The sequence below is a fragment of the Columba livia genome, chromosome 7, assembly GCF_036013475.1.
Source record: "Columba livia isolate bColLiv1 breed racing homer chromosome 7, bColLiv1.pat.W.v2, whole genome shotgun sequence".
In the NCBI taxonomy this organism is placed as follows: Eukaryota; Metazoa; Chordata; class Aves; order Columbiformes; family Columbidae; genus Columba; species Columba livia.
The window spans coordinates 40043281-40059437 of NC_088608.1; the positions used below are offsets into that span (position 1 = coordinate 40043281).

At 41.1% G+C, this 16157-nt stretch overlaps 1 protein-coding gene across 5 annotated transcripts; it reads left to right on the top strand.

Moving 5' to 3' along the window:
• Positions 1–478: 478 nt before the first annotated feature.
• Positions 479–15695, top strand: TMEM237 (transmembrane protein 237). 5 transcript variants are annotated; one of them, XM_065069550.1, is made up of 14 exons: positions 484–565; positions 1454–1551; positions 2683–2714; positions 3661–3671; positions 4198–4254; positions 5827–5940; positions 6328–6442; positions 7169–7329; positions 7931–8054; positions 9036–9227; positions 10169–10242; positions 10679–10772; positions 11980–12101; positions 13331–15695. In XM_065069550.1, the coding sequence occupies exons 2-14, from the start codon at positions 1456–1458 to the stop codon at positions 13396–13398; spliced, it is 1260 nt and encodes a 419-aa protein (XP_064925622.1). In that variant the 5' UTR covers positions 484–565; positions 1454–1455; the 3' UTR covers positions 13399–15695. The 5 variants fall into 5 exon arrangements, with proteins under 5 accessions (XP_064925623.1, XP_064925622.1, XP_064925621.1 ...); XM_065069549.1 differs by having other exon boundaries at positions 505–565; positions 1399–1551; XM_065069551.1 differs by lacking the exon at positions 1454–1551 and having other exon boundaries at positions 479–565.
• Positions 15696–16157: the final 462 nt, after the last annotated feature.

Consider the following 16157-nt stretch of genomic DNA (forward strand, 5'->3'; position numbering starts at 1 on the left):
AGGCCTAATATTCTCTGTTCAGAGGTAAAACTGGAGAGACCAGAGTCCAAATATGTCCATGGTGTGGGGTAAGTACAGAGGGAGGGTGAGACTGGTTCTGGCTTGGTGCTGCCAGTCTACGACCAGTGCCCTGGTCCTGCATCTGTCCACTCTTTCCCCTTGCTTGTTTTTCATGTGTTTGCTTACAGACAGATCTGCTTCCACTATTACAAAAGACAGATGTTCTCACTAGAGTTTCCTTGTGTGCATTTGTGCTGGAACAAGATTGTATCACGTTTATTTTATACTTTTTTTTTTCTCTCCGTTTGCCATGTACAACTTCATTTTGCAAATTGTGTTTGTGCCTACAAGATAAAGGAGGCTCAGACCTACGTGCAGTAGATTTTTGCTCCCCGCGGTCCGAGGGCCCGCAGCGGGATTCGAACCCGCGGAGCAGGAGGAGGCCAGGCCTCCCGCCCACGTGGCCGCGGGGCGGGGCGGGCGCTGGTTACTCCCCCGGAGCCCGGCGGAGCGGCCCATGGCGGCGGGCGGGCCCACGGCGGCGCGGCGGGCGGGCCCCGGCGCGGTGAGGGCGCGGCGGGGCCGGGAAGGGCGGCAAAGCGCCGGCGGCCGCGGCTGCAGCCGTGGGCGAGCACCAGCGGCAGCTCGGGCCGGCCTGGGGCTGGCGGGCGGGCTGTGGGAGCGGGGCGGGGCTGGAACCGGCGAACGATTGCTGGGGGCTCAAGCAAGGATTTCCGCATTGTTTGCATATTTTCATCCATATATAAGTATCAAAATATTTTCATTCATATATAGGTCTCAAAAAATACTCAAGTATGCAAAGCTTTAAATCTGTAAAGCCTGACGTTAAGTTTGTACCTGCCCCCCGGGTGCCACCTCGCAGCGCTGGCGCTGGCACCAGGCTCTCCGCACTTAGAGCGAAGGCGTGTTCTGCTGGAAGGGACACCCAGGGGGGTGTGTAGTTTGTTTTTCCCCACCCCGAGCGACAGTTGCGGGTGTGTCCCAGCGCCCTGTGCCGGCTCTTGTGCAAACACAGGGGTTGTGGGAGACTGGGCGCCAGGGGCACCGTGGCGACGTTGGCACTCGGCAGTTCTGTCACTCCTGAAATGGTCCTGCGAACCCGTGCCCAAACTCGCTTACCTTCGAGTGAGTCCCTTCAGGCTTCCAAGACGCTACAAACTACAAGAGTGAAGCTGGTATTTGTGTGGCAGAGTTGGGGACTTCAGTACAGATGGGACAGCAGCGTATTTACCACTGCCTGCTTGCATGTGACTTCCTTTGTTGCAAGGAATAGACAATACAGAGGTCAATTCACTTTTCAGTTGTTTTGTAGAAGGTACCATAGAACACGTACACAGGCAGTGTATGCTGTATAAAAAGGGTTTTTTTCTTTTTTAGATTTTAGGGTTTTTAAACAAGAACTATCCTAAGCATTTAATAATTGCTGCCACAGGAATGTGGGACACAACAGTCGTGAGCTCTGCTCTCTGTGCTGGTCTCTACCTGTTAAGTGGCGCTTGCTGTCAGGTCTTCAGCGTGGCCAGAACCCAGGTGAGAGATTTGAGGCCTAATCCTGCCAAAACCCTTCCTTGCACGAGCGGTCTCGTTCATTTGGGCTAAACCCAATTATGTCAGACTTGCTCACTGGATCCTGTATGGAGTTACTACGGGTTTTGCAGTGCAAGTAACGTTTGGTGCCCCAGAACAGACTGCCGTTTTTCAAAGGGGAGTAGAGCTGGGCCCTAACCGGGGCGGGAAGGTTCACGTCCAGCTAATCCTGGCTGCTGGAAGCTTATTTTTAGTTCAGAATTAGCTGCGGTTCAGCGCGAGCGGCGTGAGGGAGTGGAGGACAGTTCACAGTGCCTGTGTCAGGGAACAGCTTCAAATGATATGGGAAAGAAGCAAGTGGTAAGTTTGTGGGGCCTTGAATCTTGCCAGTCTTACGGACTTTTTCATTTCTGATAGCAACTGAATTTTTGGAGCGTGGGAAATATTTATTCCTGTATACTCTTTCAGTGTACTTGTATTATACAAAGTCTGAAAGCAAACCGTCTGCCTTTTTCCGTATGAGAGAAACAGCAAACGCTTGGTTTTAGACTGTTAATAAGAGATACTTACTTTTAGATTTTAGTCGTGCTGGTAAATATTTTCAAAATAATATGAAAATTAATATTTTAATTTTAACGCATTTTTCATAAATAAGCTAATTTTAAAAATTTGTTTTTACTTAATATTGTTCTGAATTTACAACCTCATTAACAGAAGATACTTGGCTCATGCTATATACTGTGCAAGTATATTGAACATATAAGTTATCATATTATTTTGATATTTAAATAGAAGGACATATAAGCTTTCCAAGGCAAACAATACCTTACGTGATAAGTGGAAATTATTCAAGTGCAGTTGAAATGCAAGCTGCCCCTTGTACGCAGCTGTGAGGTTCTTGTCCCATCAGAACTCTGGCAAAAGCTTATTTATTCCTGTGTTGTGCTGAGCACTTGTATGTAACATCTCCATAAGGAGTCTCTGGCTATGTAAGAGGCATCTGAACCAGAACATACTCAGCGCGTTCTGCCCCTATGTGGAAATAGCTGTTTTCTGTGGAGCGGTTTAAGAGGCACTCAGTGGGGTGGTTTCAGACTTACCAACGTTGGCTTTTGTCCCTGTCTTGTCTCGCAGTGCCCACCTCGTGCCCTCCCTCCAGTGCCAAGGTAAGTGCGGTTCATTCCGTGGAAGCGATCATGCCTTCTGTACTGCAGCATCCTTAAAAGTAATGCAATTAACAGCAATAAGTTGAATAAATATCTGAATAGTAATAACAGCTTTAAAAAATATTTGCTTTGCTTGCTGATTTGTTGTACCCGATCCCTTTACAAGAAATGCGAAGCATTTTAAAGTTTTACAGAGGCCAAAAAATTTGCTAGACATATTAGCTCAGTTTTAATACTCTGAGAGATAAACCCTTTAAAAAGTTTCAGATAAATAATTACTTCGGTTTTATTAACATCTACTTTAGTTTTACGGAGGTCCCTCTTTTTGATCTCTTCTTCCTTCCCTTTATGTTTCATGTTCTTTAGTGTATTTGAATAATGAATCCTTCAGAACAGGAATCTCTGAAGTTAGACTAGGTGTTCTTTAATAGAGGTATATATAGGTGCATACCGGTTTGACATGATATAGGGTGACATTTGGCTGTTCTTTTCCAGTGCCCTAGTGAGCGGTGTGGAAGGAAAGGCAATTACATAGTTCTTAAGACATGTACTTCAGAATTCATTCGAAGTACATAAAAGCAAATACGATGTTCATGATTGATGATAGTGTGTTTTTAGTAATGTATGCACTGAGATGTTTCATAACTTTCGTTGCTTTGTTACATATCAGGCATACGTAAGACAAGTTTTAATTAGCCAGGTGATTAAGGGTTTTAATCTGATCCACAGCTAGCCAATCAGGAGACTGTGCATAGTCACGAACAAAGTGCTGAGTCTTGACGATGCTTCGTACCCTTAACCCTGTTGTACACAGCTGCTTATAAGGAGAACTGGGAGCGGGGGTGAGGAATTGAATCACAAAAGCAATTGCTTCCAAACTAACTTGCTGCTCATCTTTGTTCCTTTTACACTGCGCTTCAACCCCTTTTTCTCCTCAAATGTGAAGTGGAAGCCAAGGTGAGTTATTCTGGCATTAAAGAGAATTATAAACATCAGTAGTTCCTTTGGGTGTCACTTCATCCTCTCTTTAAACATAGGCCCTGTGCTTTTCCTAAACGCAGGTTGGTGGCTTAATCTGCATGGATACCTGCGCTGCTGTTGCTAGAAGTGTCTGTTGGTTTTCTTTGTTCACTGTTTGCTATTTCCGTATTGAATCAAGGTAATGGGAAGGTAACTGTGCTGTAAACAAGAAGTTAATTCTTCAGACCATTAGTCAGAGTATTTCAGTTTTCCACTTAACACACGTGCATGTGCGTATTTAGCCTCTGTTGCATGTAAGACAGATCTGGCCTGTTTTCCTGCCATCGTCTGCACTCCTGCTTGTGTGAACTGGTGAATTGTCATCTTATCTGTAAAAGGTGGAGGATACCTTCACTTGTAAAAAGGAATCCCCCCGCTTAACCAGCAGTGGAGCGGCTGTTAAAAAGGGAGAATGGAGGTTTTGCCATGCTGTGCACCTCTGCTTCTGTTTTATGTCCTGCAGATGAAATTCCACTCAGTCGTCCCAAAAAAAGGAAGTCCAAAGGAAAGACTCCGCTAGGTAAGGTCCTGCCAAGACTGGAAACTGTGTTTGTAATCCTGGGTGAGATGTGCGCTGTAGCCAAGCTCCTGACAGATACACAGGTTTCAGTCTTGGACTCTGTTTTGAAATAGTGTTCTTGACTAATGTATTACAGTTGATTTTGTATTGAACAACTGCAGCCTTTTTCCCAAAGTGGTGTAGTTTTAGAACAAGTCTGTAATGCTAACTAAGGTCAGCTTGTTCCATCCTCTGCTCTTTGACCCTCAATATGTTCCTGCTACTGCCAATACAACGTCTTGATACTGAGCATTGTTATGTTCAAATGTGTTAAGTGCTTGAATTTTTGAATGAATTCAGATTAAACTTGTTTAACAAACTGGCTCAATTTTAGACCTTGGCCAGACAGAGTCACAAGTTAATCATTCCATCACCATCAAAGAGTTAAAAGCCTGACTAACACCAGAGCTTTGTATTTTTACAAGAAGTGGATCTGCAGACCAAACATATCGTTTTAAGCAATATTACAAGTCTGCTCTATTTTGGTAAAGCAGAGTGGGTTGATAGAATCTGGTGGATTTCTGTAAACCAGTTGATCCTATGACTTGAGACCGTATGATGCTTTGCTAAGTAAACCTCCTTTATTTGCTTAAAAGAGTGTAGAACTGAGGCCTCACAGAAAGAGCTTCGAACGCAACAAGTAGAGCTGTTGCTAGCAGGGTTTCCCAGGGGTGAAGTTCTGTTTACTGTTGTTTGCAGTGAGCTGAATGATGGCACAAACTACACCTTGGCTTTCACCATTACTTTCTTGGTTAATTTTGCATTTTGGCACAGAAAACCTTTCTAAAAGGTGGGGAAAACTATGCTTGAAATGAAAACAAAAATAGATTCAGTTGTTATAAAAAAACCCTGCAGTACTTGAAAGAGCTATGAAAAGGCAGATGTGATGTGGAATGGAGAAGTAACCTCCTGCTTCTAATCATGCAAATCAATGCTACTGCTGCTAGAATATTTGATGAATTCATGTTAACTTCTCATGGAAATGTAGTTCCTCCAAGGTGTAGTAATTAATCTCTTAGACTGGAGCAAACCTCCTTCGGTGTTGTTTTAGTCTACTCCTCCTTTGTTCTTGTGGTGTTTGTTTAGCGTTTACATTTCCCTTTGATATTACCCCATTTTGCCTTAGCGTGTATCTGTGTGAATTAGCTTGTAATAAACTCTTAATTTTTCTTGTCCTTTGCATTATAATTTTTGCTTGTAGAAAGGAAAAATACAGCAGTATAGTTCTTTCCTGTGGTAGATTTCCTTTGTCAGTCCTCTGGTGTGTGCCCAAATGGGAATTGTGCTGCTTCTTGGATGCTTGAATTTCCTCCTGGGCATGAAACCGTCAGGGTGAAAGGAGACGTGTCAGTTATCACCTTGTATATTCTTACTTATCACATCTGTTTCTCAACTCTTCCGGTTTTTAGCCAATACATTTACCTCTCAGCTGTAAGCCGGGCAAATCTGGAGGTTCTGCACAGTGTGGCAAATGGCAGCTTTTTCTGGGCAGCTCTGAATTAAGGTGGCTGGATCTTTTCATCTGGTTTTCAGATGGCATCGTCCAAGCAGCTGTTCGCCGGCAGTCGGAAAGCAGCGAGCCCCTCACTCCTGAGCCTCCCGGTGGCCCTCCGCAGAGGAAACGCAAGAAGAAGAAAGCACCTGCCGGTACGTGAAATAACTGTAGACTGGAAAGAGCACCGAATAAAACTTGGTAACACAGACACGGAATTGGCCAACTTGTATCGTGGCTTAAAACATTTGAAATCCCGCGCTTTTGGACACAGAACAGCTGAAAGTAATCTCTGAGTGAATGGTAGCGTTCTGTTTCTGATTTCAGATTCCATAGGGTACAAACATTCATGCAAATAGTGAAATAATGGCAATATGGTTTTGGAAGTGATAAAATAGATCCTTTATATAATTTAAAACTCAGAAGAGCATGACTTTTTTTGCCACTGTGTTTATATAATAACTGTTAATGTATTTAGGTGAACTTATTTCCATTTTTATGAAAGCTGTGAAACTTTCACGTGGTTTCTTTTAAATCTTCAGATTCTGAGACCTCTTTTACCCAGCAGAATGTTGCCTCCTTATTTCAGAATGGAAATGGCGTGGATGTCCCTGAAGCTGAAGAAACAGGGATCCGCAAACAGAGAAAAAGAGCAAAGTGAGACAAAACTAGTACAGCCCATCAATCGGGATAACTGATAGTGAACATCACTGAGTAGCATTTTACATTGTCACATTGCAAAGACATACAATCTGGAAGCCCACGATACCATTCAGCCTGTGCAATAAATTGTGGGTGTGCCGTACTTTCCAGGGTTCAGATCTAACGTTCCTCACTTGTTTGTTTTACATATACCTGGATGCATTACAGTTCTGCATACATTTACATGAGCCTCAGATTTCAGTCACATGCACGAGAAAATCAGAATGTGTAACTGCTTTCTTTCATTCTTACTATCTTTTCTGTAATTTTATGAGAAACTTAACTGCTTTTTCGTCCTTTTTAATTGTCTTTTCTCCAAGAACCACACTTTTAAATCATTTTAGTCACCTTTCTACCAAGAGCACCCATTTTCTTGTCCTTGAGTTTAGTCTGTATGTTTTTTTTCTAAGTGTTAATCTCTTGATGTGTATTTCTTCCCACCTTATTGGCTTGACACAGAAAGGAATTTAAATAGGAAAAAAAAAAAGAAGGATTAGCTTTACGGTTTTAATTAACCAACTCCACGACAACTTTAGTTGTTAAAATTATAAATGAAGGTGATATTAGACGGGTTGGTAGCCTGATTGGTTCGCATCAGTCAAGATAGACATGTTCGATGTTGAGGTTTTACATTTGCCTTCTTGTTCTTTCTCTGCCCCGTTGTGTGTTCTGTGCTGGGAGGAAACCTCGGCCGGCCGAAACGCAGGGTTCCAATGAGCTGGAGGTGGAGGAGGAGGACATCATTGACGAGGAGTACGGGAAAAGCCCAGAGCAGCACCCCGTGTTTGCTGCGCCCACCGGCATCAGCCAGCCTGTTAGCAAAGTGTTTGTGGAGAAAAATCGTAAGTACTTCTTGGGAATTGAGTAATTCCAGGACATCGTTGCAACTAAAGGAAGCAGTATTGTATTTAAAATCCAAATACTGCATTCATGGGAAGAATTAAAGATTTCCAGCACAAAAATTATTTGGAAAGAAATATACATTTTAATTTTTCAACAGTGTTGCTGTGCTGGCATATTTAGTTGAGTTTTTGAATTCCATACTGTGTGTGAAAAAGGCTGTCATAGTACCTAGAGAAGAAAGTATCGTTTACTATATTGCAAAAAGTCTTCAAGTGGAATTTTTGGGGGGTTTGGTGGTGGTGGTTTGGTTTTGTTGTGGGTTTTGGTTGGTTGGTTGGTTGGTTTTGTACCAGGGAACACTGAGTAATTATCCGAAATGCTTTGCACGTTCTAAAATCCATAGCGTGACCCACCAGGGCGCATCACGCTGGCTGAAGCGTCCTGACATGAATGTCACTTGACAAAGGGCACGACGTGGGAGAAGAAATCTTCTGATGGAACTTCTGATGCTTACAGCTGTTTGACACCAATAACTGTTACTGTAGAAATGATGATGGAAGGTAACAGCACTTTCTAAAACTAATTTCCTCATTTTTTCAGGGCGTTTTCAAGCAACTGACCGTGCAGAATTGATTAAAACCACTGAAAATATCAATGTACTTATGGATGTGGAGGCTTCATGGACTACCAGAGATGTCGCCCTCTCGGCGCACCGAGGTTTCAGGTGAAGGATAAACATTTAATGTAAATAAGCAGAAATCAGGGTTGTTTTTTTCCTCTTCTCCCTTAAAGTTAGCACTTTTTCTCTATCATTGTGATGTATCTTTATTGCTTTTGGATATTCCCAGTAAATGGTGGTTTGGGATGGAACAGGTATAAAGCTTCTCAGTCCTCTAGCTTTTAGTATTTGTTGACAAGAATATTTGTAGTCTAGACTAATCACATGTGAAATGCAACTTATAAAAAGAATAACTAGGGAAGTCATATTGCAAAGATTCAGACAAAATCTGAATAGCAAGAGATTGATCAGATAACAAAACACTAGAGACCTACAGAAAGAATGTGTTACAAAAGGAGATTCACCCATCAGCCGTAATCTGACCAGTATAAAAGTCCTTGAATTCAGGTAGTTCTCAAAGAAAAATCATGGCTGGTGAAACAGAGGGATGAGAGAAATTGGACTGGGCTATAAGCTTGCACACAATAGCAAAAAATATTGCTTTTTAATATGTGTTTGCATTGTGGGAAGATGACAGCCGTTTTCTTCCCTGGTGTAATTTATCTGGAAGCCTGTGTTTCCTTCTCAGCTTTTTCGTAGCAAGAAAGGTAGTGAAAAGACTGATGCAAGGACGAGTTTAAGAGCATTGCGTAAGGTGGAGAGCTTGGGAAGCCACAAGCAAGATGGGAGAGTGCAGCCAGTGAAAGGATTTGATTCTAGTAACAGTAACGAAGTGGTGGTGGGATCAGGCAAAACATGTTGGTTTTCTTTGAGCGCTCAGGTACTGGGGCAGTCTGTCAAGGGAGGAAGCAGAAGTCCCATTGCTTAGACTTTTTAGAACCTGATCAGAAATGCACCCAGAAACAGTTTGAAAGGGATCCTGACGCAGCAGCGGAGTTGAACTGATGGATTCATAGGCCTTTTCTATCTGTAATTCTTTGCTCATTTAAGGTGGTAACCTTGCTTAATGTTCTTTTCTCCATTCAGGGTGATTGGACTCTTGAGCCATGGCTTCCTTGCTGGCTATGCTGTATGGAACATCATTGTTATCTACATTTTGGCAGGAAATCAACTTTCCACGGTTTCTAACCTGCTCCAGCAGTATAAGACACTAGCATACCCAGCTCAAAGTTTGTTCTATTTTTTGCTGTCTATCAGTACAGTCTCAGCCTTTGACAGGTGAAGTATGTTTGTATTTGAAAGGTGTACGTAATTTGTGTGCAGCATGTTCCTTTCTCCTTCCTCTGGCACATTTTGATGTGCTGTTGATGATTTAATGTGATATACTTAAAAGAATGATTTTACATATGGCTGGCTCTACAGATAAAAGGTGCACTCGTGCCTTCAGACCTTTGTAACTCCTTTCTGTCTATTGCCTGCAGCTGTGCTTCAGTATGCCTGTGCTGTTTGGGTGATCCTGGGGTGGAACACCGGGGAGAGCTGACCTGGTTGTTTCTTTGTGGGGGAGAGGGGTGAGGGTTTCTATCAGGTTACTCTTCATGTGACTCCATTTGCAGTCAGATTAGCACCAAGGCTGTGTAAGCAGTTTTACTGTTTTAGCTGGGGTTTCTATATTACAGCTTAAGAGTGGGAAAGACCAGAAAAAGGAGCAAAAAACACGACAAACAGAGTAGATTCATAGATGTTTCTTTTAGTGACAGGTAGTGTCCACCACAGCGTGGTAAGCCAGGGCAGAAGTCTGTTCTATGATGGAAATTGTGACTTTATTTTTCATGGAGTGGTGGCAGGGAGGAGGGCCACGTTATTCTTAATGGCTTCAGCACACGTGTAAGCTATGGGAGCAGTTATATTCACGTAACTCAGTTGGTAGTGTGGATGCTGAAATGAATGCTAAGGATTAGAGAGGGCACAGATGTGTCCCCATTCGCCCTGTCTCAGAAAGGACTGCAATGTAACAGCTACAAACCTCATGGAACATCTTCCTTAGGTTTGGTCTTTCTTGGATTTGGCATGATGTGGGATATAGTTGTGTATTAACGCACTGTAACAGACGCAGAAAAAGCTGTCTTGCAAAAAGTAAAAGAACGATAGAATACTGTTTGAGGAACAATATTGTTATCTTACTGGCCTGCGTTCATGACTCCTGTTTTTGTAATCAGGATCGATTTGGCGAAAGCATCAGTTGCACTGAGGGGCTTTCTCACCCTGGACCCAGCAGCATTAGCCTCTTTCTGTAAGTATTCTAAAGCTGTCCAGAAAAATCCCACATACAGTTTTCATTGAAATATTCCTCCCCGGTTATTTTCTGCTTTAGAATAAATGACTAGTTGAAAGTAGCATTCAAAGGCTGTGAACATTTTGCTATATATTTTTTAAATCATTTGCAATAGTGGGCTGTGAGAGAGTGGGAAACCACTTTTGAATACAAAACACACACCTGGCAAAAAGCAGAATCACAAGATGCCACCTTTTATGTAGCTGATCGATTGCAGAGGTGCAGAAACCAGATTTTGATGGGTCAGGGGAATGCTGAAGAAGAGAGAATGATTTAAAGGAGACAATCATTTGAAGCAGTGGAGTGAAAGGAAAAAGCAGTGATAATTATCATGTCACGATGAGACAGTTTTTCTGGTGTTTATGTCTGACACTACTAATTCCATTTCTTCCAGTGTACTTTGCTGCTCTGATCTTATCCTTAAGCCAGCAGATGACATGTGACAGAATTAATCTCTACACACCACCTTCGGAAAATGGCAGCCTGTGGTAAGAAACTTAAGAAATCACTTCTGAAAATTATCACACAGCCCACTTAGGAACCTCAGTCAGACTGATGGATTGAAAAGGTTATACAGCATACGTAAGAAAGCGTTAATGAAGGATTTCATTACTAAACCTGCCTTTTTCTGAGCTTGTCCTGAATCTTTGATAATTTGACTCAAAAATGAGAACTCAAGGATGGGTTCAGTCATGTTAGTCACATATCCATTAAGCCTCAAACAAGAGCCTGTTGGAATGATGCTGAAAATTGCCTTTGGCAAGAACTTTAAGAATGTTTTGCTGGAGAATGAAGACCCTACTGGGGCAGCCCTTTTGTGTTCAAGGGCAGAGCATTCTGTAGAGATCCAGCACTGGTCTTGAAGGAGATGGTCTAATCTGTCCAAGAAATTAATGTCATGGTATTGCAAAGTAGTGGTATGTTTGCTAACAGGGTGCAGACCCAGCTGGCGTGAAATATGAGACACGGTTTCAAGCCAGGAGATCCCATCCAAAACTGTTACTTTTTGAAGTAGATAGTGAATGGACTTGAACTCCAGTAGCATGAGTGTTTAAAATAGAGCAGGAGAAGCAGAACAAAAGCATTTATATGAAAATTTGCTGGTTTGGGCAGTTAGATATTTTGTTCTTTTCTTTTAGGGCTTCTATAAATGCTTGTTATTTATTAAAAAGCCTAGATTCTAGTAATAAAACCTGCCAGTGTTACAACAATCAGAAAAGCATCAGCTAACTTAAACTGTAAGCTTTTCAAAGCCCTGTCTCGTCCACCCCACAGCATTTATACACAAGTCCTCACACTGGCTTCCAGAGAGACTTCATTGACTTGCTGTTCACTTGCCTTGCGGCTTCCTGAGGAAATGCTTAAAAATAAGATTGACTGACAGTGTTGCAAAGTGTCATTCGCCACAGTAAAATCTGACCATGTGTTTTGATTTTTATTTTGTGTCTCTTGGCCAAGAAAAGGAATTTGCTGTTGAAATCTTCAAGTGGATATTTTCTATAATGGAGTTTCTTAGCTGAGTTGTTGTCTCTGGTAGTCACTCTCTTTGCATTCCAAGACCATCAGGATGGCACAAGTAGTTCTGATTTCACATCTGGCTTTGCAAGTGTGTTTTTATGATAAGTGTTGAAATGATTATTGTAACCTGTATGTACCAGTAGACACTTCACTGATCGGTTGATGTGCTTTTCCCAGGACGGCAGGTACAGAGGAAGAAATTGTTCAACCGTGGATCGTGGTCAATCTGGTAGTGGCTATTCTCGTTGGGACAAGTTGGATCTGCTTGTCTTACCGACCAGAGCTAGACCACAGTGAAGGTAGGAAACATTACTAGGCAAAATGTTGATTGTTCAGGCTTTTGTCTGCTGTGACCTGCATTTGGTGTTCAAGACTAGTCCCGAGAAATGTTGTGGCCGGGGAAAAACAAGCATCTCCTAGCAGCTTTCCAGAGCAAATGCTTCTTAGGATACTGGTGTCTGTGTTTGGTTTTTTAAAGAAAAAGCAGTAATTTAAAAAGGAAAGAAAAGCCTTGTTTGTCCTGGCTGAAGCAATGCAAATTTTGAAATGCGAGAGTGTATGTCTGTTCTTCCCTGAAGGGAAGAGTAATTTTTACTTTTAACAGTATTTTGAATATTTAAAATGTATTTATTCTGCTTGTAGAAAATTCCCTAAGGTTAATAATGTTCCTTTTGCAAATGCTGAATACACTTTGAGTTTTTCAATAGAACAGTATTTTTTGGACGTCCCCAGCTTTGAAAAGTCAGATTTGTCCTCGTGGAACAGGAATTCAAGTGAGCGCTGCTTGCATTGGCCCAGGCTGGAGGAAGGGGCAAGCGACTCATCCCCTTTTCTTAGAATAGGTTTTGCTAGAGACTAGGCCTTCTGCATTTGTTGTTCCAACTTGGATCCAAAAGGTGTTTCCTAACTCAGCTTTCCTATCAAGTGCATGCAGCCTGTGACTTGAAGCTAGGATGTACTTAAAAAAATCATATGTTTCAACTTACTAGTCAACAGGTATCCAAAGAGCATCATGTTTTGAAGCACAGATTTGTGTTTGCGAGGCTGAAGACTGGACATGTTGCTTCTCATTATTTTAGAATTATAACATACAGATTTCTGTATTTCAGCTGGTCCCACTTACTCTGCGTATTTCTAATAACTCAGTTAATGAGTTAAAAAAAACAAACTAGGTGGCAGCCTTTTCAATCTTTTAAAAGATGTTTAATTGTATTTAAAAGCTATTTTTAAAATAAAGCCAAGGCAGCAAGTGGTGAGGTTTAGCTCAGGTTTTGATGAGCTTTTCTGATATTTACATACTGCGTATGATCAGCTGCTATCATCATGACTAATTCTGTTGATTTGGAGGGGCAACAATAGTTTTCTAAAGACAGCCGTGGCCCCTGCTGTTTCTGAGTTGTTGATACCGTGATTGGGAAGAAAAGCAGGTGTCTTGGGGGAAGGCCAGAGCACTTTTCAGGAATAATGAAACCGTATTCAGGTGAAACTTCTTTTAAAAGAAAACATAATTCTTTTCTGTCTCCCTTAGAGCTGATGTTTCATGCTGAAATCAAGGAATTTCCCCAGGGAGATATCATACCCAGAGTTCAGCCGTAGCGTGGAACAAGCATCTCCAAACACCGTAGCTGTGACTGCTGGCTCAACATGTTGTGTATTATAGACATGTATTATAACTTTCATAAAGAAAAAAAGTTATTTTTATATTGTATATGTTTGATTTTGATCTTTTTATGTACGCTACAATTTCCAAATGTGATTGAAAACTTTTATACTTTTGCTTTTTATTTTACAAAGTAGATTATCTCTTAGCCTGTAAAGTCAAGGTGATTTTGTGAGTATTGCTACCTATATAACCAAAGAAGCTGGGTGGATGCAGAACATCGGGCGTCCAGTACTTTTTTGAATGCTGTACAGTCTTCAACAACCTGCTTTTGTTACTAATGCTGATAGTAGTTTGCTTTCCCGATTTGGCTAAATAAAAAACCCCAAATCTTAAGAAGAAAGTAATCTAAAGAAGATTATAACAAAACAGTTAGGAAACAGAAAAAGCACAAAGTTAGTAAGCATCAAATAATCTGGGTTTCATTGTCAGAAAAAGTATTTGCGAGAATAAGGGATTGGATTGTTGGGGATTTTGTTTAATCATTCCTTAAAAGAGGACACTTTCTTCATCTTCATTTAGTTCTCTTGACAAAGGTCTTGATGATAAGTTTGTTCAAGTTGATGTAGATACAAGAAATTGAAGTTTTAATGTTGCAACAGTTTGGTCGGCTAATGTATACTTAAATATATCTTTTAAACAACCAGAGTGTTTTTGGGTTGCCAACAGGATATATGGACGCCCTGTAATTTATCAAGACAAGACGCATAACTATTAGAAAGCCGTTCACAGGAATAATGTTCTTGTATGGCAAGAGCAATAGGGGGATTCATTGCTCTTTCTGAAGAAGCTTGGATTTCACAGCTGTTACAAATGTTCTTTATACTTATTTTGATGGAGATCGCTTTCCTCCAAAAGGATGTTTGTTGTTTTTGTTAGGATGGACTGGGAGACTTCCTTCTAAAATTATAAGAAAATGCTTACCAAAGCAAAACTCCCCAGCAACCCACCCTCTTTGTACTAGTGTAATGGTGGCAGTTGGTGGGTTTCCATTTTACTAGCCAACATTCTTTCATATTAAAGTGGCAAAATGAAAGCATTGCAGATGTGAATAAATACAGATGTATTGCAGGGTGAAACAAGCTCCTTAGACATCAACAGGAGCTAGTTTTAAATCCATTTCTCAAGAAAGTATCATCACCTAAAGACACAAACCTGTCTGTTAACGTCATTTAATATGCAGTGATTTTTGCGTTGTTTGATGCGTATATTAGAAGTGTGGTTTTAAAGGCTGTGCAGTTGTCAAAGTTCCCTGGAGAATTACTGTACTTTCTAGTAGTGAAATTAAGCTTAGCCCATAAAACGCTTGAAGGGGGATGTTAAAGAGCCAGTGACTTTCTGTACTGTTACCTGAATTACTTTAAAACAAGGATGGGAATGTTAACAACTAGGGCTGCTGCTGCCCATTGAGGAATTAAGCTCTTTTGTGCCCATCCAGCAGATTTAAGTAATTCAAAAATTCAGTGTTCATGCCATGTTTTAAATGCTGTGGTAATGAGAGGCTGGGGGGAGGAAAGACGTTCCACAGCTGTTGGCTGCATTCCAGGGCATTCACTTTGTTGTGGGAAGGAGCTGTTTACATTTTTTGTAAATTGTTACAGCTTTTGTGTAGGTATTTTTGCAAACTGTAGAAATTTATGGCTGGCACCGCATCCTACATTAAAACGGAAAGCTTCAGGGTGCCGCTCCCCTTCAGTGTTGCACTGGAGGTTCTTGTCACGATGTGGCTGTAGGAGATGAGGCACTACTTAGTGTTCCTGTGTAGGCTGCCACCACACTTTCTCCAGATGTGGTAAATTTGATTTACAGAATTATTGGGCTTCTCTTTGCTTCTTGATTATTTCTCTCATCATCTTGGCGTGGTAAGCAGTGTGATTTTGTCCATACAGTATGAAGCTCAGGCAACACTGTGCTAAGGCATCGAATCAGTACAGGAAAAGCTTAAGTAATATCGTTGCCTAATTTCTAACATTACTACTAGGAACTGGCCTCCAAGTATCCCTTGGACAGAGCAATGCTAGTCAAGAGCCAGATTCGTTCTCACCGTGAAATACAGTAGTTTGTTTAGATTGTTGAGCAGAGTTAATGAACTTAACGGGATCAACATTTCAAACCAGGCTTGTCTTTCCAGTGTATCATCTTTTGGGAGGGTCTGAGGATGTGTGTATTTATATCAATGAGGTTTGAGGTTGCCATTTAAAATGACACTTAATAAACAGTTTGATGGCTTAAATTATCTATTTTATAAAGTACTTTTCATTCCATTAAGCTTCAAAATTAGTTTAAGTGAGCTTTTTTTGTTTAGTTACCTGGAAAGCTTTAGAACAAGTTTGGAAAGTAGATGTGTAATTACAGAACGTGCAATATCTGTAGAAGCCTTAACTGAGATGCCTTTGTCATTTCCATACCATTGTTTTTAATGCAGTATTTTTGCATTATGAAAAAATTGCAAATATGTTAGTGCCAATTTCTTGGTTTTACATATATTAAACAGCTGCTCTCTACTAGTTAGAAATTATTATACTACTTTGTGCAGTTTCCAAATGATTAGTCATTTAAAATCTGGTTAAATTCCAGGTGTTGTGTGGTTTTTATTTTCTCCTTTTAAATGTTACTCTCTCAATGTGAAGCCAGGTGGCGTTAATTTGAAAAGTATCCTTTAAAGTTGTTCTTTATTTTTTTGGTATTGCTGAGG